At 33.0% G+C, this 27,307-nt stretch overlaps 3 protein-coding genes across 3 annotated transcripts; 1 reads left to right on the forward strand and 2 right to left on the reverse strand.

The window, feature by feature from the left end:
* Positions 1-2,264: 2,264 nt before the first annotated feature.
* On the forward strand, positions 2,265-2,848 carry LOC149943800 (uncharacterized). The gene is made up of 2 exons (XM_090176203.1): positions 2,265-2,454; positions 2,508-2,848. Exons 1-2 carry the CDS (start codon positions 2,265-2,267, stop codon positions 2,846-2,848), a joined length of 531 nt encoding a protein of 176 aa, XP_090032329.1.
* Positions 2,849-2,953: 105 nt separating this feature from the next.
* On the reverse strand, positions 2,954-4,451 carry LOC149943801 (uncharacterized). The gene is made up of 2 exons (XM_090176204.1): positions 4,357-4,451; positions 2,954-3,212 (listed from the first exon to the last, which is right to left on the reverse strand). Exons 1-2 carry the CDS (start codon positions 4,449-4,451, stop codon positions 2,954-2,956), a joined length of 354 nt encoding a protein of 117 aa, XP_090032330.1.
* A 17,597-nt stretch (positions 4,452-22,048) lies between these two features.
* Positions 22,049-24,413, reverse strand: LOC149943802 (uncharacterized). Its single transcript, XM_090175131.1, has 2 exons — positions 23,913-24,413; positions 22,049-23,065 (listed from the first exon to the last, which is right to left on the reverse strand). Exons 1-2 carry the CDS (start codon positions 23,934-23,936, stop codon positions 22,193-22,195), a joined length of 897 nt encoding a protein of 298 aa, XP_090031257.1. The 5' UTR covers positions 23,937-24,413; the 3' UTR covers positions 22,049-22,192.
* Between the last annotated feature and the right edge of the window lie 2,894 nt (positions 24,414-27,307).

The following is a 27,307-nucleotide window of genomic DNA, read 5'->3' on the forward strand; positions in this document are numbered from 1 at the left end:
GTAATGTCGTGAGTTCCTGTTACCTCCGGCCGGATTCTTAACAACGGGATGCTACATATCCCGAATTATACCCCAGTGTCCTTTACAACGAATTTACTGACCTGACTCACAGTGGTCAAATGTATGTGTAAGTAAATGAACGGAAATAGTGGATATTCAGATGTAAATATTAAATAAAACGTTATACACGCTTGCAGAAGTGTTTCAGCCGACTAACTGCATTAAATCGGTCATCTCTTACGCCTTCCTTCTTACAATTGTTAGACTATTTTAATAAACTTTTATTTATTTTAAAATTTAAAGATTTGTCTGAATGTCTTTTAAATAATTACAATATTTATTAAGAGACACGCAAGGATTTTAAATTATATATATATATATATATATATATATACGAGGGGGTGGATAATTTTGAAAGTTCCCGGCTGTCAAGGCCATATAACTCGTCACGTGATCAACAAAACGCACCGTTTGAAATCACGGTTTACATTTTTCGCCTTCGGATTTCATCAAATTAATTTTAGTTAGGAGGTTATTTTATCTGAACGTGTCGGTGTCAAATAGACTTATGGACTAAATATCAGTTCTTTAGGTAATACAGCCGGCTATGGTAATACGGTACGATTTTAAAAGCATTATGGTTAAAAGACAGTGCGAATATTTTTGTGTAGGAATAGACTAAAGGCAAGGGGGAAATGTGAAACGTCATAGGGGAGCTAAATTTCGAGGGGGGGGGGGGGCAAAAAATTGCGATCGTACGGCCATTTATGATAGATTCGGTAAACTATTATTCATTTATTTTAGCCATCTAGACCGCCATTTTGGTCGCTGAGTATAATTCACTTCGGATCGCCGATTTTGATTTGTTTCTTGAAATGGGTAAAAAACGAAAGAGATGTTGCGTTAACGGTTGTTTGGGAGAAAGAGTGTCATCAGAAAACATAGGTTTTTATCGAATCCCGAAAGTTATGGAAGGCCAGGGCGATAAAACAAAACTGCTTTCTGCGGATAGACAACGTCAATGGATCAGTAAGCTAAGGCTTAATTGCTACGATGAAAACATTCGTATATGTTCAAAACATTTTTCATCAGGTAATCTAATATTAGAACCAATTACCATGTAAAACAATGATTAATATAATTAATTTTAGGGAAACCATCACAGCTGTGTGATGAGACACAAGTCATCCTGACTGGATTCCCAGTCGCTATCTTGAAAGCGATCAATCTAGCTTTGGTCAAGACAACTCTAGCGGAATTGAAGATGATACACGCATAAACCGCTATGAAAGAAGGGTAAAAAGAGCAAAGCTTGAATACTGCAATACGCCAAAAACTCCAAAGGCTGGAAAGGTTTTAAAGCCTAATTTCCAGTTGCATTATCAACACCAATAACAAAAGACTCGTGCAACAAAGTTGAATACGGAAATGCATCATTTGATATTAATGTTTCCATTATTAATGAAAATGAATTATCTACCAGTGAAAATGTTTCTTCTATTGAAAACGATCTACGAACATTACCAGAGCATCATACATTTGAAATACAAACTGATATGCGTGAATACATAAATGCAGATATGTGAACGCAAACTACCCCTAGCACCAAATGTTTCGCTATGCAAACCCAACCATGTATGACAGACAGGTACGTCCAAACCAAAACCAACCTCGTTGAATGTTCAACTCAAACTGGAATGAGCTTCGTAGAACATTCAAGCCAAACAGACAGGAACATCGCAAATGGATATTCACAAACAGTGCTAAGAGTTTGTCCAATATTTGAACTTGAAGGAGCCCAAATTGAAATAGAAGAACTCCAGAAGTCCATTGAAAACCTAAATTTACAGCTGGAACATGCAAATGAAATGTTATGCATCAGCCGAAATTAAATTTTGCAGTTGTCATTGGAAATAGAATCTAAAGCTGAGGAAATTGTAAAGTACCAATTCAGTCCATCATATTTTTCAGGGGATAACGAAAAAGTTCTTTTCTTCACGGGTCTTGAACGCTTAGAACTCTTAAACATTTTAGTTGAAGAAATTAGCCCTTTCTTATTCAAGAACTCCAAACTAACACCGTTCCAACAGTTTATTTTGACTGTTACTAAACTTCGACTGGCCTCATCAAATAGAGAATTAGCTTAAAGGTTCTTTATTTCGGAAAGAACTGTAGGCAGAATTTTTGACAATTGTTTAAACGCGTTATATAACCGCCTTATTAGATTCATCAAGTGGCCAGAAAGAGACGAATTACAAGCAACAATGCCAATGTGCTTTAGGGAGAAATTTGGGTCAAAGTGCGCTGTGATCATAGATTGTTTTGAGGTTTTCACTGACAAACCATCCAGCGTTATATCTCGAGCTAATACTTGGTCCAGCTATAAGCACAATAACACAGTAAAATTTTTAATTGGAATCACACCTCAAGGGTCCATAAGCTTTGTCTCTAAGGGTTGGGGGGTAGGGTGTCAGACAAACATTTAACGGAACATTGTGGGTTCTTAGAGAAACTAAGTCCGGGAGATTTAATTCTTGCCGATAGAGGGTTTGATATTGAAGATTCCGTCGGTTTTTACTGTGCAACTATAAAATACCCTACCTTCACCCATGGTAAAAAACAATTATCACCCAATGATGTAGAAAGTACACGTCAATTAGCAAATGTCAGAATTCACGTCGAAAGGGTAATTGGGCAACTACGGCAGAAGTATAAAATACTTCATACTAAAGTTCCCGTTGAACTACTACACAGGGCCCCAGATGAAAATTTTTCCACAATTGACAAAATTGCTACCGTGTGCTGTGCATTAACAAATCTTACACCATCAGTAGTTTCAATTGAATAAATAAAAAGTTTAAAACCTTATTTTTTTAATGTATCTTGAATGTTTTTTAAAAACAATAATTTTTGAAATAGCATTGGAACATTCAACTTTTAAATTGCAGTACAATCACATTTTCATCCTCCTTCTTTTCGACCTGGTTTCTCTATTAACTTTTGCACATTCTGGGCAAAACCATTTGTCTTTTGGTATTAATTTTATCTTTAAGCATTCGATGTGAAACCATTCAATAGAACAATTTGGATTATCACAACATAGCATGTAACCAGATTCTGGTAATTTGCAGTAACACCAGGTTTCACATTTGTTATCTTTGCTAAACCCGATACCCTTTTGGGGACTAGAATTGGAATCAACAATTTTTTGGCTAGGCAATATAAAATTGTCAGTGACTCTTAATTTGCTGTTTTTGGTTCATTCGGAACTTTTGATGGGGTGATAGAATAATTGAAGCTGGAAGTCGATGGTGCATTGACATTTTTAGATGATGATGAAAAACTAAGTGCAAAGACAATATTCGGTGTTTTAGTTGGCATTCGGTTTTTATCATATTTCTTAGTTGGAGATTAAATATCTGTGGTGGTTGACTTCACCACTTTACTCCCACGTTTCTTTCTGCCCGGGTTTTCTTTAATGGATGTATCTTTGGTGAAAAAATGTCCAGACAATTCAGGAAGAATTGCATTAAAAAAAACTCCTTGGCTTTGTTGTTAGCTTTTTTCCAAAAACTTTCGTCTTGATATATTATCTCAATGTGCAAATCCTTTTTGGTCCATACGCAAAAATCAACATACACTCTTTCAGTCACAAACAGCTGTGTTTGAATTTGGAAGTAGTACGTATGATTTTGTTTTAGTTTCAATCCAGTTGTACTCTTTTGAAGGTAAAATTTGTTGTCACCTTCGTTTAAAGCTTTGTCCTTCATGGTAAAAGGGCCGAGAGAAGCGCTAGTTTTTTAACATTGGAATTTCTCATCTCACTGAACGACGGGGTTGACTGTTTCCCGGAATTCGCTCAAAGCGCTGTGAGAAAAAAGTTTCATTTCTTATAAATTATTTCATAAAAAAGTGCATTGAATAAAAAAATCGACAATAAAATATTATTTGTATATTTTTTTCTCACCGGGCTGTGAGCGAATTCCGGAAAAAAGACTATCCCGTCGCTCAGTGCGTTAAGAAATTCCAATGTTAAAAAACTACCGCTTCTCTCGGCGCGATATCACTCAGCCCGCCGTCAGCCCTTTTTAGTGAACGAATTATGCCGCCGCTGGAGGACGTGGCGCTTAAAATTGAGCAGGCTAGCGTGTCGATCAGCCGATTTCGCTCAACGCACCGTGAACGATCAGTGACCGAGAGAATTTCACGGCGCTCGGCCTGAGCTGGTTCAGTTTAAGAGAGAGAAAATAGCATCGCCAGTATTGAGCACTAGCCTACTTGATCACTCAAATTAAAAAGGTCTGAGCGTTCATTTCAGAATTCACTCACAATTTTTGCCCACCTCTGAATTCTTACCACATAATCCACATAGAATTAAAGTCCGGCAATATGCGAACATGACTCATCGAGCCCAGCCATTCAAGTGCAATGACTAGATTCAATTGTCCCATCCTTCTGTGTTATTACCCAAGGTTTTAAAGGCGTTTCTCTTAGCCTTTGGGAATGCATTACCTTAAATACAAACATTTTGTTAGGATTGTTACCTGTGTAAGATACTGGGCAAAATACTTACAGTGGCTTTAACGAGAACGTAGTCACTACCATCAAAAATTCTTCACCATGACATCTCTTACGAATCCACATACAAAAAGGTTATACGCGTTCCAACTTTTATAATTTTTTAATTTCTTCTTCATGAATGGTGACAAACCCTCAATTAAATAGAGATAAATATCTGCAAAGTTTATGGATGGCAAATAGCTAAAACTTTCAATAGCATTTGGTTTAATTAACTTGCAATCTTTAGCTTTGACTAGATATGGGTCGTTATAAAAAATAAATGATATTTATTCTCTGTATCTACATTTCACGTTAAACTCTAAGCTTTCATAATATTCAGAATTAGAAGGATTTACATTAACTACTTTATCCGACATATTTGCGACCAAGATGGGTGCCTCAACTGGCTAGCAAAAAAAAAGGCACAACGACAATATAGTTAGAATACCTGCCAGTCCAATGTGACTATATAGATTCTTTGCTTTTAGCCATGGACCAACAGTTAGCAATCCCGATCCTATACCTTTTAAAGAAACTGAGGAAACACTTCAATAAATGGTAAGTTTTGAAGTTAAGTCTTACATTTTTATGATTCAATATCTAATAATTCGTGTCAATTATTATCAAAATGGGGATACCACTTCTGGTCAGAAATTAACAGAAGTATCAACTTTCAAAGGACTTTCCTTTGATATGCCAGAAATGTTGCTGATTCCCAATGATACTCAAGAAATATTGTTTACAGTATGCAATTTATAATTTAAAACAATTGGTAAATAAAGTCATTTCACACTATAAAAATTTTACTTATTACTTAGAGTGAAATTGTGACTTGTACCCCTTTGATTCAGGAACCGCAAACATGTAAATATCTGCAATGAAATATTGTGTATTAATTTTTTAGACGTATTTTGTAATAATAAAAATATAAAGCTACTTACTGGTCGAGCTATCGAGGTTATGTTTTGAATTCCATCCAACAGCAAGCTTTCATCTGAATGAATGGATTGCCCTATTTCCCAAAATGATTTGGATGGTTTAATTTCTGATAGATAGGAATACATTATGTCAAGGCCAGACCCCCACACCATTGCTTTTTTAGTAATGAAAATTGCAATAAGTTCCTCCATGATTTCAGTGTGTTAATGTCCCTTCCTTTTGGAATACCCAAAGTTTGTAATTGCTCCAAACTTAGGTTGATCATGTGTCGGAAGTTATTCAAATCTGCACAAATTTAAATTAATTATAACATTTAAATGTTAAATCCCAAATTTTCTAACAAAATTCCATGAGATTGCACCCTCACCTTCTTTTTTGGAGGAGCAGTAACAACATTACGAATAATTGGAAAAATAATGAGACTAGCTGCGGTGGAGTCTGATTCAATGGAATTTGTTACATCATTATCAACGTATTATTCTACAATTATTGCACAGTTTTTTTCCTCCTCCATCAATTCCTTGATTCCATCGAAAATTTCATCCAACTGTTCAAGTTTTTTCCCCAATGTAGATTTTCTAAATGGTTCAAAACAGTAGTACACAGACAAGGCTTAGCATAAAATTAATCTAAAGTAATTTTTTTATGTTTTTAAAAGCCATAATTAATTTTATTAAATTTAAAAATTAAAAGTACTTACTTTCCATTGTAAGAATGCTCCATTTGAAATACGTTTTTCTTTAAAATTAAAATTTCACCTAAATTTTCCGATAATCCCGTGGCCCGCGCCATTTTAAACAGATAGCGGATGCATACACTTCCGAATGACCTTGACGGCCCTGAGAATCGAGTACGGCCGACTATTTGAGCTAACACGAAGTAGGACGCAAACGGACAGTGGGGGGATACCTTTTTTAAGCTGCTTTTCCCGCCCGGTTAGAGATACAGTGTCCATGGATAAATAAAGATAATAATAAAACTACTACGTTTTGTCACAAGAAAATAAGAATTGTTTAACAATAACACCCCAAGGTCATAATTTAAATTCGTTAATTTATTGCTATTATTAGACGAAATATTTGTAAATTATCTTCAGATAATCTGCGTTTAAACACATCCATTATTATATAGATCTACAAATAGATTTCTTTTAGAATTTTAAAGAATTTTCGACGTAGTTTTTGAGAAATTTGGCCTGGCTAAAATAAAATGAAATTACTTAAACGGTCTAAACCAACGAAAAATGAATGGTTTTTAATTTGTTATTTGATGCTGAACAAATAAACTATGTCCGAAATAAAAGTGGTTCTATCCAAATGAGTGATACAAATACAACTCAAGCGCATCTCAACACTTTTAAAACAGTCAAGTAATTTTATCAAAGTGTCACGTTGTCTAGTCCCAATAGTGGGCTTGCTGATAGCTTAAATCATTGCTGAACTCATTTTTGCTTTTTGAGATATTTCCGCCATGCAGGAAAACATAAGAGATCACGCCATCGCGCTGGCCACCGACATTAAAAACTGAGAAGTACCACACCTCAAATCAAACTCACGAATTTGAACAGAGGAATAATTTTTTCCCTTTCTTAATAGTTCATTACAAAAATAACCTTAAAAGAACACTTTACACCGTGCTTAACACCAATTAGAAATTTGTCTGGGGAAATAAACAAAAGCAATGATATTGTTACAATAAACGCAATGTCCACAACAACAATATTCCATGAAAAATCATTTAATACTAAATCGCCCGATATGTACGCCTCTATATTGGATCTACCCAAAATCAATTAAATTCATCAAAGCATACTTAACCCATTTGTTCCTTTACGCAATCACGAAACAACGAATGGGACTGATCTTGTATATACAGATGTAGAAAATTACGCTAACAAAAACAAAAACAAAAAAACATGTTTTTTGCTGTATAGATTACTGTATTGTATAATGTGTAACTAAAATTGTATTTCATTTAATTGATGTGTATATTTTTATTTTATTTGATATTGTTTGTAAACTCATTGAAAAATTTTGTATCTCGTATTGTATTTGTGATTTATGTGACAAGTTCGGTTTTTTTTTTGTAAATATTTCTTTATTTTTAAACCGTTGTATTCCGTTGTAGTAAAATCGGGGAAAGCCCACGAAAATTTCCAGAATCCTGGGACGGAGAGTTTAGGCGCCTGACACCGTAGGTGTCCGAAAACTTTCCGTCCAAAGGATGGTTATTTCGAAGGGAGAAAACAAAATTTGAAAGAGATTTCCTGTTTCGGACACGTATCTTTCGTTTTGGACATTAGAAAAAAAAAGAGAACCCGAACGGATAATCCATGTAGTAGTCGTTGACAAAATCAGCGTTATAGCATAGTAAAAAAGAAGGTTATAGAATTAAAGAATAGTTTGAAACTAAAAACCAAATTGAGTGTTGTTCAATAAATTAAGACGCGACCATCGATAGGTTAAAAGTTTCCCAAAACAGCAGTCTAGTGAGCGTTAAAAGAATAATTAAGCTCTCCCGGTTTTGTAGACCCCGGATTAAGAAATTCTACAACGGAGGCTCTACTTTCTCTCCATATTAACTTAGTCCCGCTTTCTTCAAGTATTTAATCCGTAACGGAAACAATAGTTTGTGAAAGGCAGGATGATGAAGTTAAAAAGTACTCGTGGACGTAAATCTTTATTGGTCATATTTAATAATAACAATTAATCATTATGGGCGGTGTCCGATCAACAGACTGATTTATTATTTTTAACATCAAATTACAGAAATAACAACGAGGGAATATACTTAGTCACCCTGGGGAGGCGCCAGGAGATTTTTCTCAATTATGGGCCCCTATATATTGACTTAAAAATTAAATTTGGCAAAGTTTAATGCACAAATAAAATAAAGCGAATTAAACGTAGGCTATTGCCAGTCTCGCCTACGCCTACGCCTAACGCCGCCCCTGAAGTCACCATTTAGCAACACCTCGAAATAAATGATTAGTTTTCGTCGAGGGGTAATCACACGTAAAATCTTTGTACACCTTATTACTGATTTTAGAAAATCATTCGTTGATTTCCATGATTTATCGGTGATATCAGTGATTTATCATAAATTCTCCATGAATTCCAATGATTTTCTTAAGCGACTTCCCGTGATTACCTACGATTTGTATATACACCTGATTACTAAAGTGACTACGCCCGCGGTTTTCGTTCATTAATTGCTTTTAGCCATATAAACTTTCTCGCGTATTTTAGTCTAGCGTTTTAATCTTATTCCTAAGCGCAAGCTTTTATTTGGTTTCAAATATTTTTTGACATCATTGGTTGTATTTTGCATAATGTATTATGTGGTGGCGCCTTACAATTAATTTTACGAGTGAATGAAAGTGAGGAATTGAATGCCGCTTCGGAATGTTACAAATTTATTTTTATAATAATAATTTTGAACGCCATTTTAAGTCTACCCGAGGTGATAACCACGGATTATGCGTACTCAACGCTGTTAAAGGTACAGACTTTAAAGAGTACGCGTACTCTTATTAGTACAAATCAAATTCAAATTCAAATATTTTATTGTGAAGTCAATATTGATATTAGAAATTCGAGGGCCAAGTCTTCAAGGAACTTATAGCCCTCTTTTACAAATAAATGAGTTCAAAAGATTTTTAGGTTAAGTTAAAAGTTAAGTTAAAAGATTTTTAATTTATAACAAATGTAAATTTTGAATTAAGAACAACTGTTAATAATTTTAATCCAAAAAAAGAACAAAAATGAGAAGGGTACGGGTGTGTACAGCGATTGCGTGGAGTGACTAGCCCCTCGAGCGTACCTAATATCCCTTTGCGCGTTCAATGTCTATTATGACATTCTAGAGGTTGATGTTTTTGTAATTTTTTAAATAACAAGGCTTTTGATACGCAGATATAACTGATTTTACTGAAAACTATTTATAATTGCTGAAGGATTTGAGAAAAGTGTCTTTACCGGAGGTATGTGGATAATGTGGTCGACATTATAGCAAAATTAACTTTAATTTGTAATTTGATACAAGACTAAAGCCATGCTGAATAGATACATAAGGTCCGAAATAAACGTGGTCCTGTCCAACTGAGTGACACCAGCGCAATTCAAACGCATTTCAACACTTTGAAGAGCATCACGTAATTTGAGCAGCTTGTTCCGTTGTCTCGCTTTAATAGTTGGTTTGGAAATAGCTAAAGTTATTGCTGTAATAGTATCACTCTTGTTCATTTTCGCTTTCTGAGACATTTCTGCCATACAGAACAACATAAGAGTCGACGCCAACGCGCTGACCACCAACACTGGAAACTGAGAAGTTTCAAACCTCATCGCGAACGAAAAAACCGGAAGGGCCAAGCTGATTTGTAGAGACGAACTGCAAATTAACACGTAATACAATTGCTTTTTGTTAAATATTTTACATTGTTTTATACAATCTTGGAAATTAATTTTTAGGAGCGTTAAATTAAGCTCGGATTGAGACAAAACGTTTTTCGTTGTTTGATGTAAGATACGCAACAAATTCACCTGACGTTCATAATAGTTTATAAACATAACTAAATTCGTAAAAATTATTGTAATAATAAAGTTTTGGAGAAGTTTAACAGAATAATAAGTCATAATCTTTTTCAATCGAAAATTTTTGTGAGTAGTCGTATTCTGTTCTATGTTAAAATTAAACGTTTTCTCTAGAAACGTATCTGGTATCGAATGACGTCGTAGTATCACGCACAAAGTGGTAACGCAATGAGCTAAAAATGCGACAGCCGTTAGGATGGTCATTCGAATTGTCCATTTACAGTTCGAGAACAAATAAGATTTATTTAGCCTGAGTATTTCATTTTTAGAACTGATGATAAAATTTACTCGAATAGATAATAAAGTTGAACTCAATGCTAGACTTATTTGAATATAATAAACACTGTCGAAAATGTTAGTTCTTAATGTCAAATCATGCTTTCTCAAGTTATAAACCGTTTCTATTATAATATCAATTAAACATAGTGATAAAGCGATGTATTTGTAACACAAGCACAGTCTTTGGAAATTCTTTCCAATCATAGCTTAATTTCTTTACAAACAGTTTTAAGTTTGAGATTGTCAATGTAGAAACTGATTGAAATCTGTTAAAGTTTCAAACCCATTTTAATGATTTTTCTGGTCCACAGCGGTCAAAAGACTGCTACACATTTTTTGATCAGCTTTGAGATTCCTTTTGTAGAAAAAATGAATTACGTATCTGTAAAATATAATTTAACGTTAGGTAAGAATGGAGCCTCAAGAACATAACCAACTTTAATAGCGTGACTATAGCTTTTCAATAAGAACCAATGACGATTCGATGATCATAGCTATAAGAAAAACGTCATCACTTATAGAATAATATACTCATGCTATAAGCAGCTTATTAACATATTCCGTAAGAACCACTTCAATTTCTATTATCTCGATTTTGAAGAAACTCAGTTTACATTGTTTTGTCACTATGTAAAAATGTTAAACAACTGAAAAAAGTTTTTTTGAAAAATTTCAAGCTTCTTTGGAACATTTATTTTAGTGTAAAATGACTTTGAACCATGTCTTCAAGGTCATTCAAAAACTATCTCGAGAACCGTTTGGTTTACGGATTTAGTTGGAATAATAAAGTTGTTGCTCGCCATATTATTAGTTCAAATAACTTTGATTTGACCAAATTTGACCAATCAGAAGCCGAGAAATTGAAGGTTAACGAATTCAGTATTTGATAATAAAATAATTTGAATAGTTTTAATGTGACTAAATCAAATAAATACTGTATAGTTTACAACAGTTCAATTATGCCACCGTCGGCTACTATACATAATTGAGCTCACTTAACGACGGAGTAAATTTTTTCTAAAACTTGTTGTCATGACAACCAATCTTACAGAAAGCAGGTTCAGTTCATTAACCTTCAATTTATCGGTTTATAATTGGTCAAATCAAAGTTATTTGAACTATTAAAATGGCGAGCAATAACTCTCTAATTGAAACCAAACCCGTAAACCCAACGGTTCTCGAGATAATTTTAAATGACCTTGAAGACAGCACGAGTTTTGAATGGTAAAGTCGTTTTCAAGTGGAATAACCGACCATAAAAAAAACTTGGCTTTCTGACCTTAAATGGTACATAACAGAAATTGAAAACTTCAATTATAAGTTTATCGCGATAGAAACATTCATGGACAATAGCTCTCCCTAACATATTTAAGAACAAGAATTTTACGTATTCGAATTGAAAGATTAATTCTTACAAAAGCTAGCATGTTCAGACTGAATTTGTTATTTCTTTTCGAAAAAATAGAGTACGGAAAGGAAGTTATTAAAAAATTACTTAAAATGGTAAAATCGCAAATTTTCAGTTTAGCGCGATTAATTGGCAAATAAGGCAGCCGTTGATCGGGTTATAAATATGTACGATTTTTCTCAAGTCAGGACAGTTATTCCAATTGACGGTCGGCGTTCAGACTCTAAATAGTTGTAATGATAGGACTTATTGATCCGGAGTCGGCTTCTGGTTGTAGAAAGAAAATGGAGCTTTGGAACAGAACGGTTTGCATCTTTTAAATTAAAAACTTAAACACGATCCTTAAAGTTCTTAACAATAAAGCACGATCTTTTAAATTAGTAATTTTTAAAAACTGTCATTTAAGTTCTTAATATTAAAAGACGATCCTTTAAGTTCTTAATATAAAAAAACGATTCTTTAAGTTTTTAACATTAAAACACGATCTTTAAAACTATTAATTTTCAAATCCCGATCTTTAAAGTTTTCAACATTAAACAAAATTAGTACTTTACAAACCTTAAATAAAAATTAGTATTTCAAACACATTTTTTTAAATAATTTAATTTAAAATTTAATATTTTGAATAAGCAAATTTGATAAAATTTCATAAAATTATAAAAATATATGAAACTTAATTGGTATAAATTACATTAGATTATATTATAATAAAATTACAAAGCATTACCTCGAGTGGTCATGAGCTTAATCACTCTTATCACTTTGTCTTTTATTAAATAAAACGCTTGAGGACGTTATAGCACCATTCGTAATCCATCCCTGTTTGCCATGTACACACTAAAGTGTTATTCCAGTTTTGTGCCATTACGCAGACACGAAACGTTTGCCGGGATACATATAAAATCAATTTATTCAAAATAGGTGATCACTGGTCTTACGCGAAAATAGACAAAGGAATTATAGAAAACTTGTGGCAACCAACATGATTATATTTATTTACATACTCTATAATGAAACTTTTACTGGCGTCGTTCGATCAATAGAGGCGTTCCTGCAATAACAGAAAAATTAATCAAATGTTTCGAAAATCAATGATTATCGATGTTATTGGATTTTTTTTAAACTGCTCAGAGCAATAAAACATTTAACAAGAAGTACTTAGCAATATCCAACTGTTATTCATGAAATTGCGGTTATTTGTGATAAAGCACAACAATAAGTTTGTGTAACTTCCTATTTATACAAAGATTTATTATTTATAAGAAACCTCTGTAAAATAAAGATCGATAACATAACAATAAGTATTGAAAAGTGTCCTTATGAGCAGAACAGATGGGCAAAATGCTTTTCACGAATATTTTTACCTCTCCGAGGGGACTATGTCCCCTAGGAGGGGTTTTACAATCACCGTGTCTGTCTGTCTGTCTGTCTGTGGGTCTGCCCACGCTGCGAACGCGTACGCAATTTCGGGGCAAAGTGTAAGTAATCTGGCGACATCTAATGCCTGTAAACTTGCTAACTCAACTCAGAAGGAGTGGTTCCAAGTCATCACCCAGTGTCTTACTGCGAGGTGAAAGTGCTAGCCACTCCGCCACCCCTGACCTTCCTGACGAACGACGGAAACAGCTACTGTAAATTAAATTATAATTATTGTCATGCATCACAAAAATAAAATTTGTTGAAATGAAAATTACGAATACAGAATAAATTCTAATTCAATTGTCTGTAAATTGATGATTTCCATTTTTCTAAAATAAGCAGAAATACCTCAATGTGAGGGACGAAGATTGAATACAGTCAAGGAAACTACACATTAATAAAAAAATTAAGGTTTTAAACGAAACAGTTGTAACTACACGTCTCAACGGTCGGCCAAAACGTATTCGTCACAATTTATTTCGCAACCCAAAGAAATTTTTCGGGTTCTAATGCATTAACAAACGTAAAAAGTGGATTATCGCTAATTTATTGAAAGACGGCTTCTTATGTTTAAGACGAAAATATAAATAAAATTAACACCACTTTATTTACGTAGTAAAATGTTAAGTTAAATCAATAATTAAAATTTCCACCACTAGTTTCGAGCTCTGTTTATAGGTACTATCTGAAATTATAATTGATATACCTTCGTACAAAAGGCGAAAATGATTAATTATATTAATAATTACTCTTCTAATGAGAAATAAATAAGCAATTTACAGATCAGATTGTTTGAACGTGGAAGCTCTTATATTTTAAGGTACAGGTGCTTTGAAATGTTACGTTTCTTTTCAGCAAAAACCAACTGCGAGCCCATCGAAATTTTTCAACACAGTGACCGTTAATGATTGGAGCCAAAGCTTAATAAAAAGAAGTGCAAAATGTACTATGCTCGAAATCATTTTTACCTAAATTTGTATAAATGAATACTAATATAAGATAATAAGTAAACAACTGACCGAGTCATTTCGGTTTTTGGTCGTGAAAACCATGCCAAGAAGGAAGTAACGGATCTATCGCTGCTCAATTTAAAAACATATTTGAAACTATATCAAACCTTTGCCTTAAACGTTGAATTACATTTAATAGAGATAAAGCTAATTTTAATTAAATAAAGTCTTGAATCACGACAATACAATTTAAACTGTCAATATACCAGAAACCTACACACTCAAAAAATCTTTTTAAACTATAAATCTTCCCACCCAAATAACATCAAAATTGGTATTTTAAAAAGTCTGAAACATAAAATTGAAGCAATATCAGATAACCCCATAGAAGATAAAGAAATATATTCAAAACAACTAGAAAAATGCGCGTACCCAAAAAATTTGATTGAAGATATTTTAACTCAAATATTAAATGACCTAAAGGAGATGGAAAATATGTAAACATGTTAATTCTTCCTTATGTAAAAGGAATAACTGAAAAAACAAACAGGCAATTAAAAAATGTTAATATAAATCTAAAAAGTAAAAAATCAGAAACATTAGAATCAATCCTAATTAAAAATAGACCTAAAATAGATAAAAATAATGAAACTGGTATTGTAAATAAAACAACATGTGAACGTGAAAAATCTTACATCGGTCAAACTAAAAGAAAATTTAAAGTAAGAAAAGATGAACATAAAAATGTATAAAATAGAGGATAAATATAACGGTATCGCAAACCATATATGGACAACAAATGAACATAATTTAGACTTCGAAAATGGCGAGATTGTCTATAACGAACCACATTATTATAAAAGAGTTTTTAAAGAAGCAGTGCCTTTAAAAATATAGAATAATTAAATTTAATAATATAGAAATACCAATCGCTAAAGCAAAATTATAGTTTAAATAAATAAAAACAACGTATTTTAGTGCACTATAAATTTTTCTTGTAATTGTAAAAATTAATAGCACGACTCAACTAGTTTCGGCTACTGTATATTACGCTGCCATCATCAGGAGGGCGAAAAATCGTTTTTTCGTCTTAAACGAAAACGTCAAAAAGTCACGTGATATCAATGGAGAAAAAACATACACTTTTTAAAAGAAATCAGTCTATAGGGTACAATATTATCTGTGTCCGGTCCTTTATCGCTTTTTAAGTTATTTTTATTTTTAAAAATCTCAATTGTTTCCAAAAAATTAAGTGCTTTGTAATTGGAATTTTTATGTAGAAGTTTCACTTCTTTACAATCAATAATGTTAGTTTCTTTTTTGTCAGTATTTTTAAGAATATGTTCTAAATGGGGTGAACAGGGATCATTGTTTTTAATTGCCCGTTTATGTCCAATATATACTGCATTACATTCCACTTTTTTGCATGTTGTCAAGGGGTTCTTTAAGACACTGTAAATTATGAATAATTTTATTTAAGCAGCGAAAAGCAAATATTAGAATCGGTGTGTTTACTTATAATGATCGATAATTTGGGGGTTAAGCTTGAATAATATTGTAACGGTAAAAAACATTTTTTGACAGGGGTGTCAGAAATATTGGACAGGTTAGAAGACGGATTCAAAAGGTGTTGAAATTTGTTAACAGCTTTGTCTACAATGTTTAAGTTAAACCCTCGGTCAATAGCAATACCTTTTATATTATTCAATTGCATATTTAGTAATTCTTTGGTGTTACAAATTTTAAACGCACGATATACGAAAGTATAAAAGGAGCATTCTTTTTGTTAGCGCGGATGAGCTGATTTTACATGGGGGATAGAACACACCGATTCTAATATTTGCTTTTCGCTGCTTAAATAAAATTATTCATAATTTACTTAAAGAACCCCTTGACCAGGGCCGGATTAACCAATAGGCTGAATAGGCCTGGGCCTAGGGCACTAAGCCTACCAGGGGCACCAAGAGGGTTCGAAAAAAATAAAAGTACAAAACTTTAATCATTTGCTTTTCACAAAATATTTTCCGGAGTAATTTTAGTAAATGCGTCCACCCCTATATGAACCAAAAACGTTTGATTGTCACATTCTCTGACTGACTGCCATCTAGCCCCTGACGACATACTAAATCTGGCAGCAAAATGAATTTTCCCTCCATTTCTCAATTATAAATTGAGGAAGCGCCTAGCTCGCTTCGCTCGCTATTGGAAGGGGGCACCAAAATTAACTTGGGCCTAGGGCCCCATAAAGTCTTAATCCGGCCCTGCCCTTGACAACATGCAAAAAAGTGGAATTGACTCTATCCCTTGTTCATGTAATGCAGTATATATTGTACAGACTAGGAGGAGATTAGAAACCAGAGTAGTTGAACATAAACGGGCAATTAAAAACAATGACCCTTGTTCACCCCTTGTAGAACATATTCTTAAAAATACTAACAAAAAAAAGAAACTTACATTATTGATTGTAAAGAAGTTAAACTTCTACATAAAAATTCCAATTACAAAGCACTTAATTTTTTGGAAACAATTGAGATTTTTAAGAATAAAAATAACTTAAAAAGCGATAAAGGACCGGACACAGATAATATTGTACCCTAGACTGATTTCTTTTAAAAAGTGTATGTTTTTTCTCCATTGACATCACGTGACTTTTTGACGTTTTCGTTTAAGACGAAAGAACGATTTTTCGCCCTCCTGGTGATGGCAGCGTAATACGCAGTAGCCGAAACTAGTTGAGTAGTGCTTTTAATTTTTACAATTAAAAGAAAAATTTATAGTGCACTAAAATACGTTGTTTTATTTATTTTAACAAGGGGTCTCGAACCCGAAAGCTAGCGAAAACTTAAAATACCATGAAGTATCAGTCGTGATTCAAGACTTTATTTAATTAATATATTTTAAACCATGGTAACAAATTTTAATTTATATGATTAAAGCTAATATTAGTTTTGCGCGTTAGTAAAATTAAACCCCATTAAACGTTTATTTTTTCATCATCTCACCGAATATTTGGAATCAAATTCCACTATAGAAGCGGCACTAAATACACAGAATAATGTACTTGGTTTCTCCGTGTTATTTCACCCTTGATCAGCCTTGAACATTTGATAATTATCACACGCCGTCAAGCATTTGAGGGAAACCCTATATAGTCCAACTTGAAAATTCGCTGATATTCAAGGGCGCCATCGAACCAAGATAACTTAATTAAAAATCATATTATATAAGCACTACCATTCAAGTTAATTGTTTATACAGTTAATTATACAGGTCTATTAAATCGATGCGACTAGCTTGGACGCTCCGATTGATTTCTTTCTTTACGTCTAATTCTGTTATTTTAAATTTTGTGTGAAAGATCTTTAAGGAGAATCTACAGGGTGTTATCTAAAAAACGATACAGAGCCAATTACTCAAAATGTGTTTTATGTAAGAATTTGAAATTTGCAGGTTACATAGAGGGTTCAGGGGGACAAATATCAATGAAAATTTCAATGACCTTGAACCAGGTCTTCAAGGTCATTCAAATTTTATCTCAAGAACCGTTAGGATTAGAAGAATAGTTCCAATTATAAATGTGTTCTACGTTTAATTTTTAGTCTAAAAACCTTTGACTTGATCTAATTTGACCAATGGGAAGCTGATAAATGTTAGACCAAATACCATAAGGTCGTGTGTGGTATTCTAATCAAGACACGACATTTAAGGGCTTATAAATCGAAAACTACCAGATCTTATGGATAAAAATTGTCGTGACACTCTAAACTGAGTGGGGGAGTTCGTCATTTGTAACTTATGATGACCTTGAAACATTAGTTCAAGGTCATTCAATTTATTTTTAGTTTATTTTGTGTTTAAAGGATTTAAAAGTTAATAAAAATACTTGGTACGTCTTAAAAAAATTAATTTACGTTTATTTTTTAGTTTTATTGGTTTATTTACCTCGGGTAAAAGGTAATTTGACTTAAAAAACCTTGGCGAGCATTTTTCTAATGGTTCTCGAGATAAATTTTGAATGACCTTGAAATAATGTTTCAAGCTCATCACAAGTTACAAATTACGAATTCCCCCACTCAGTTAAGAATGTCACGACAATATTTATCCATGTGATCTGGTAGTTGAGGATTTATAAGCCCTTAAATGTCGTGTCTTGATTAGAATACCACACACGACCTTATGGTTTTTGGTCTAACATTTCTCGGCTTCCCATTGGTCAAATTAGATCGGGTCAAAGTTGTTTAGACTAAAAAGTAAACGGTAGAACACATTTCTAATTGGAACTATTCTTCTAATCCTAACGGTTCTTGAGATATAATTTTAATGACCTTGAAGACCTGGTTCAAGGTCATTGAAATTTTCATAGATATTTGTCCCCCTGCACCCTTTATGTAACCTGAAAATTTCAAATTCTTACATAAAACACATTTTGAGTAATTGGCTCTGTATCGTTTTTTAGTTAACTCCCTGTATAATAATGGCTGGTTAAAAACTAGCAAAGTTGTCGCGTCATTTTTGGCACTGTCAAAAGCTTTTCTTTTTAATGGCAGATAGTTGCGCAGCAGATGAGCAGCGGGTTTTCCTGAATAAATATTGGAATAAATAGATACGAAACGGTTGAAAAATTTGTTTCCGGAATAAATTATATGCATTCTCATAATCTTCAAACAAATATCGATATTTTATCATGTTTCATTTTGTGTAATTTGAAATTAACTTCGTTCCAAAATAAATACTGAAAGCCACAGTTAAGAGCCCTAGCCGTTAATGTTAAAATTATAACGGCTTACCTATCTTTGTACAATTGAAAATAAAAAGAAAATGTCGAAACTTTTATATTATTTTTATTTAAAAATGAATAGTAACCTTACACATCAAATTATATTAGCTTAATTTTAAAAAATGTCCAGCAATTTTTAAGTTCGTTTAACACGATTTGAAATAAATTTAGCCTCGAGCATTTTCGGTATCACTTTTTATCATTTTCTAGGGATATATATATCGCGGTATATTTACTTTATACCATGAAAAGAACGCTTTATCTTGACGTAAATTAAAGATATTGAATCTAATGTCTGATGGGATGGTTTTAGTTATCAAAAAAGCGTGCGATTTAAATGTATTTTAATTGTTTTAAAATATAACGTAGTTAATATATTTAAAAGAAACACAATTTTGAATTTAAATATACATGTATCGACGTAATTAAGTTAGAGTTACTGATTAAATTAAAAGGGTAACGTTTTATTTTAGCGCAGAAGAGTTTATTTAACATATAAAAAGAACTGTTGGACGTTTAAACAAAATGGTGGAATTTATTCAGTGTTGAGCACTATAGTTTTTAACATCAAATTCACTTCATACTTTTACTTTGGAAAACGCAGGCTAGATCTTAAACTGTTTTAAATGCAGCTCGAAACTAGAAAATGATGAAGAAATGGCATTGTTTAAAAAGATAATGATCCTAAAAGTATAAACATTTATGTAGCACAAATATTCACAAATTGGTTGGTATTCATTTATTGAATTCAGAACTAAATATCAGCCTGCCCAACTTTTACGTAGTTTTAAAAGACAATTTTGGAGTGTCTTCTTTTTGGTCCATCAAGTTAGCCTTTCACAATTAGCGTTACTAATTTACTCAAGAATGAATTCAAGTTCCTAAGAATATTGGAGCATAGCATTAGCTGTGGTACTATCCTCGCAGCATTTGTTGAGTAAGTTTATCTGCTTTTTTTACTTGCATCACCTCTACAGCGCACTCTGGCGTTTTAAAATTAGTTTAATTCCGTGAAAATGGCCGAGGTTTACCCAAAAGGGATTAAATGCGAATTGTCTTCTATCTCACGCCACGAAGCTCTCAGATTTCAATTATTAATAATTAATTTTTAGCATTTTTTGTACTTTGTATACATTCTTTCCAAAAGGAAGTGACAATGAACTTAAAATATAAATATTCAGTTACATTCTCACCTACACTAAGCCTAGGCGTTTCACGCCATAATTTTTGCAACTCTGCGTGTTGTTTTTGATTTAGGAACTTTTCTTCATTTAAAAAATAAATTACCTGATCTGAAACCTCTGTTTCATTTATACTTTCTAAATAATTAACATTTGTTACGATAGTTTCTTTAGATTTTACGTTTTTTTAACCGTACCGCGTTTCGTGGATGGCTCCATTTTTAAACGGAATATTACGGTAGCAATAGATCATACTAGATGGCGCGCGTGAATGACACGAAAAATGAAAGCAGACGAACTTAAGCTACAAAATCTGCGAGGATGGGGCTCAGAATCCTATCGTCCAATATTCTTAGGAACTTGAATCCATTCTTGATTTACTTTATTAGGAATGTTTGGTCACTTATTCAAGTGCTGATAATGAAATTCGAGTTTCGTAGTATACTTTGGTGTAAGGAATTGAACAATCTGCGCCACCATTTTAAAAGATCATGAAAAATCAACTTTGCCTGTATTCCATTGAAACTTATTTGTTAGTTTAAGGTTTTTTTATATACGCATAATAGCGTATTTTCCAATTATTACCGAAAATGCTCTCAGACTAATTTATTTCAAATCGGGTTAAACGAACTTATTTTTTTTAATTCAAAGAAGAAAGGGCTGATTGAGTCTGAGAAGACCGCGAGCCCGGCGAAGACACCATCTGATTAATCAGGGTGGGATACGTGTAACGGCCACGCCAACGGGGGGATACGTGGGGACAGGGGTAGGGACACCCGTGGCGGAAGTATTACGACCACCCTTTGGGAGATTGGTGGTCGTCCTCACACGGCCATCCACAAACTCTGCCTCCCGGACGCCTGGGATTACAGGAGTGAGCCACTACTCCCGGCTAACAAACTTCAAAATATAATGTTTGCAGGCCATTTTAAAAATACAATTTGATGTGTAAGGGGGTTACTATTCATTTTTAACTAAAAATAATATTAAATTTTTGCAATTTTTTTATTTCATTATTTGAGAATAGTAAGTACAATAGAAATTTGACACTGAAAACGTTCGCAAAAAGAAAAAAGTCATAAATCTCCAAAATTGGAAACTTATTTAATTGGTAGTCGTATTCTTACAAAGCTTACGTTGAAGCTTTTTCAATTTGATTTCTAGAAGAAGTTTTCAGAAATTTCTCTGGTTTGTTTCTATAAAGCTACATAAAATATTAAGAGATAATATTTTAAACTTGCATTTTTTAGTTTGTTTACGGGCGTTTGACCTTGGCTACTGGGGTTTCTAGGATCAATGTTTCTGGCACATGGACGAAAGGTATAAAATGTATTATTATAAAATAAAACGTAAATCTTGGTATACAATAACGCTAGAATCTATATGGACTTAGATTTTACTTATTTATCGTTATTTTTATAAGTAATAATTTAAAATTAACCTAGGTCACACTTCAGCCATCGTGATTTATACTTATATGTTGCTTTAAATAAACCAAAATAAATAAATAATCATCCAAATTTTGTGTTATTTGGGAATAAAATGTTCAGACAGTTCTGATTTGGCGCGGGCTGGAGACAATCAAAACGTAATCCCAAGGAAGGTCTTACCCATTTGACAAATACTTTACCGCTCATATTACTTTGATAAGAAATTTTAAAATTACAAGCAAATGGATTTTCTACTTATTTTTCAATCGTATTTTCTAACTGTAAATACTTTAAGAAAGTTACAGCGATACGTTTTTCGCTCCGCACTAATTTGCCTTCCTTAAAGTCTTTTGGAAAATCAAGGAGCCTATCAAAGTACATGTTTTAAGACATTAACATTAGCTATATTATTCTCAAAGATATATTCATCGTCCCACAAACCTTTTACACACCTAAATATACCTAAAATCCCAATGAGAAACCAATATTCCATTGAAAATATTGAGTATTTTATTTATAATCCCAACTTTTAAATACAACTTTCCATCTTCAAATGCTTTTAAACGATTACTGAACAAAGTGTTTTATTTTTTTTTGGACTAGAAGGTAGAACGTATTGCGGATGAAACATTTTCGACTACGAAGATTTAACGTTATTTAACACGCCGAGATGACGTTAAAAGTTTGAGCCGGAGTTTGATTACAATAATGAGACACTAGTTTGGCTTCGTTGTGATTATGTCCCCACGTCAAATCCAAACATTTGGTGATGTTATGTTTCGGATGGAACCGATAAGCGCTGTCATATTCTTCAATGAACCAAATCTGATGCGGCAAATCAGCGAACTTCTCCGGAATGAGAATGGTGTGATCTTCCGACGAGCCGTCTTTCACCGACCAAACCTTGTCGTCAAAACCCGACACAATTCTGTAGCCTCCGTTCGCGTCTTTGTCGAATCGGACTCTCTGCGATTTTCCGCCGTGCAAAGGATGGATGCAAGCGAACTCTCCGTGGTTGCAGCCGGTCAAAGCCTTGCCATTCCAGTGTACGATCAGGTAATACCATTGGCCACGAGGTGGATCGGAAGAGTAAAATCGAACGGATGTGAGGTCAGAGGATTTGATATCTTCCGGAAACGTTATGTAAACGTCGTGCACGCCATCTTGAGGCAAAAGCTCGAAATTCAAAGAGTTACTCTCTTCTAAATCGTCACCAATCGATCGAATTATTCGAGCGTCCAGTAGGAGTGGGTTAGACGGAGACGTGTCTAAATTGTCGAAATAAAAATTAACCTTTTCCTTGAGATTTTCTAAACACCCTTCGCATTGAAAGCTAAGGGAGACTTTGGAGGCTCCGAAAGGTCCAAAATTCAGGTTTTTTAACCTCGCGAAACCTCTTTCTTCATTGTAAAAGGAAATGGTGTGCTTTTGAAAAGCCCAAACCCCAGTGTCATCTTTTGGAAGGTCAGGACGAAGAGGTTCCGATGTTGAGTTCGGAATATTTGTTACGCACAGAACAAGGAGACATATCTAGAAAAATAAGACACTTATAGAAACGAATGAACAGTAATTTTCAAAATGAACTCGAAATCATAATATTAAAAACATCAGTCCACATGGGTTTTTGACGAGGTTTTTTATGGAAAATCTAATATTAATTTATCTTTTACGCATTTAGGTCACTTACGAATTCCAATTGTATAACCCAATTTATTATTTGTTTGAACACCTATATAACGTTATCAAAGTAAAATATGACTTTCATAATTTTTTCAACTTAAGGAAAATTCTCAAAGTTCTAAAATTTAATTACGTTTTGCAATAATTAATAATCTAAATTTCACGTTTTACTAGGTCAAAAATAGGCGACCAAATGATGAAATCAGTAACTTTTATATTGCTTTGTACTTCATGCTTAATCGGGTGCAGTTTTTTAAACATCGTTAAAACAGGAACAAATCTACCATGAGTGATATATTTTGATTGGCATAAAAACTAGCCAATCAATTAACGGGTCCACAAGCCTTTCTAGAACCTTTAATAATCATATGAAGCCTGTGTATATCGACCTTACTATATTCGATTTTTTAAGTTTTACCCAGCCTCTCTTTCTGGGGAGATAATTGATATCAACCAGGTTTAAAGAGACTTTTCGTTCACGGAATATTATTTAATATTAAAATATTTTTAAGTTTTATGAAATACACATATTTTTCCATGATAATAATTTGTATTGTTATTTAATACGGCATAAAGCCATCTGTTTCCGATTTTTTTGCTTAGGTCTGTACTGCAAACGCTTAGTGCTTTGCAGACGAGAACGCGGCGATTTTAAAAAAACTGTTGATGGTCTGATTAAATATTTAAATGGTCTTACCTGAAAATTTAGATTTGTATTCATTTTTTTCGTATTGTGTATTTCTTCAGTTTTAACGTGAAATAGCTAATAACTTCGTATCGTTACTAGCCATGTGCCACGAGGGCTGAGAATGGAGATAAATTTGGAACTTTTTCTTCTTTTACAGATTGAAAGATTTTGCCACCAGTTGAAGGGCCGGGAATTTCCTGTTGTCGTTGCGAAACCGGTTTTACCTCGCGTATCGCTTGCTATTCCAAGATAAAGAATCTATTTAACAGCGTTGAATTTCGCAAGCAAGTGCCATCATTTAAGGAAAATTTTGTATTATCTTTCTTCAATAACGACAGATTTGGTAACACGGCGCTTTCCGATGAGAGGCGGGGCCTCGGGGGTCATTACAGGGAAAGTTAATTGCCATCTCTCTGTACAATCGAGTTAGCCTACGGAAAACCCTTTAGGCTGGACATATATACGCAGACCACTTCTAACAAAAATGCATACCATATTTATATTTGTATCTCGATGAAGTTGTTCACCTTGAAAGTAAAGGCGAATTTATGTATGTTTAAAAAAAATAATAGCATTATTTCGCATTAGAAAAAACTAACGTGAGTGGTTTCCCATTTGGTGATAAGATAACTTTATCCCGGGGTGTATATCTCATAGACGTCCCCAAAATTGTTTTTTTTTTTATTATGGTGCGTGACTATTGGTTTTACCTTGCCAACCTTCTAGAGAGTTCTATCAAATTTGAATTAACTATTATTTCAAATCATTTAGTTAAAAATTTAACTCGTTTTCCTAAATTGCCCTTTTTGTCTATTAATGAAAAAAAATATTTTATACAAAGTTAAAAAACTATACTCGCGCTAGTTATAATTTAAAACTAAATCACAACTATATTAATAAGTGCCCCAGATAAATTAGTTTTAACCTAACTAGATTGTAATACGTTATCCATCCGTCATCAGAGGCTTGTTACGTTGATAGCACTAGAATTTATAACCTAGGTGTATTTAGTTTAATACCTAAATTTGTATTTATTATACTTAATATAATTTTAACTTTTTCAAAATATTTCTTCCAGTCCTTAATCACGGCATAAACATTTTCTTGTTATCAATAATTTTTTTTATTAACAATTTAGTTAAGAGATCGTTCTTTAAGGGTGGTGAGGTTACTAAATGATTTGTATTTAGATAATTTGCTATTTTGGTGATAATTATTAAGCGTCTATTTCAATATCATCGGTGGTGCTAGAACGATAAACTGGATTCTCTATAGAGCCTTCTTATTTTAATTGCCTATGGTTTTTGGAATTATAGCAAGCTAAGTCATCAATGAAAAACTTATGGTTGGTGTTTCTATTAATGTTGGTGAGTTTAAACGAGCTTTAATTTACAGTGTCCTCAATAGTTTTGGCTATTATTTCCGTCTTAAATTTAGCAGTGTGTTTCTGGCTTTCTTTTTGGCCGAACGTATAACTGCAGTTATCAAGATAAGTCCGATCCAAAAATCAGAGACGCTTTGATAAGTCAAGGTGATGATAAAAAAAATCAGCAAACTGATGTGCGATGTTAGAAAATTTTCTTCAATGACGCAAAAAATGGCAGTTCATTCTGCATGTTCATAAACTCTTTACATTTATAAAAATTGGTATAATGCTATGGACAGATTGTTTTTTTTTTCATCAGCCCATATCTTCGTGAAAAAGTGTTCTTTTCCAATGAAACCATTTCTTTGAACATTTTCGACAGCACTCTACAACTTTCTCATTGAACAGTTTTTTCTGGCACCTACCGGTGAAAAATAAGTTTTACAAAAACCCGAAATTATTTAAGATTTTTCGGAAATTTAGGATTTAAAGCGATCCCACACTAAAAATAATACTCTGAAAATTTCCGCGACTATGTCTCTTGCAGTTTCTGAAAAAAATGCCCAGTGATCACATTGAACAAAATATGTCAAGATTTGATCAAATATATTAAATTTATACATTTTTACCCGATTTAAAACAATAATCAAGTGTAATCTATTTTTATCAAATTAAATAAATTTTGATCAAAATTGATCAATTTTGAAATTTTTTTCAATTTTGAAAAATATTGCTGTTTTACATAAAGTTTAAATATTTTTCAAATTATTGCCCATTTTATAATTATTTTATTTATTTTTTTATTTTTACTCAATTTGATCGTTTTTTTACAAATTTTGATCAATTTAACCAAATTGCATTTAAACTTGATGAAATATAATTTTAAAATCACTGTTTTTAACGTTTTTGAAATTTTAAAAAAATTTCAGATTCCCATGTTATTTTCAAAGGAAAAAATTCCAAATCATGTTGTCAAAAACGTTTTCGCTTGCCGTGGCAAAACGAAAGCCTCTAGTGTTCGTACGGGGACTCCGACCCCGACTTTTGTCCCCGACCCCGACCCCGACTGTCGCTAATCAAGTCGCACACCGTTAAAATCCTAAAAATATAAAATAGATAGGTTCCTCCGACTTGAGTTACATTTAACTCCGACTTGGGTTACATTTAACTCCGACTTCGGTTACATTTAACTCCGACTTGGGTTACATTTAACTCCGACTTGGGTTACGTATAACTTCGACTTGGGTTACATTTAACTCCGACTTGGGTTACATTTAACTCCGACTTGGGTTACATTTAACTCCGACTTGGGTTACATTTAACTCTGACTTGGATTAAATTTAACTCCAGCCTTGGTTGCATTTGACCCCAGCCAAAGTTAATTGTAACCCTTATTTGAGTTGATTGTAACCCTAATTTGAGTTAATTTTAACTCGAATGTTGGTTAAATTTAATATAGTTTTGAAGCTTAGTTTTTGATTGGTTTAAAATTCATTCCTCCTGTGAATTTCCGTCTATTATAAAAAGTACTTTTAAAATTGAAAATGTATTTCTTAAACAATTCCAAAAAAGTTTTCTTGAATGAGCTCCAAATTCTATTAGATTTTTCGTGATAATCCAAATCAAATACCAAATACAATTACTCACTTTACTTGTTAGTAAAGAAGTGCGTGGGAAAAAACGTGATATCCACCAAAATAAAGCATTGAGTTGTAAAAAATCACTAAATATATGCCCTATCGATAAATTAGCTATATTTAATATGGACATATAAAGTTATGCAATCAATTTACCGGACATAAATTACTCAGTAACAGTTATCTACCGTCCTCATAGTGCCAATATCGATTCGTTTATTAAATACTGTAACTTATTATTACTATTGCTTATAACCTTGGTACCCCTAAATCTCACAAAATTATCTTGGGTGATTTTAATATAAATTCTTAAAGAATTATGTGAGATGTTTTAAAGCTATAATTTAAGTCGAAGGGTATTCGAGATAACCAGGATTCAGGGTGCTCATGAATTTGGTATT

The sequence above is a fragment of the Leiobunum rupestre genome, chromosome 5, assembly GCF_980474605.1.
Source record: "Leiobunum rupestre chromosome 5, qqLeiRupe1.1.hap1, whole genome shotgun sequence".
Lineage (NCBI taxonomy): Eukaryota > Metazoa > Arthropoda > Arachnida > Opiliones > Sclerosomatidae > Leiobunum > Leiobunum rupestre.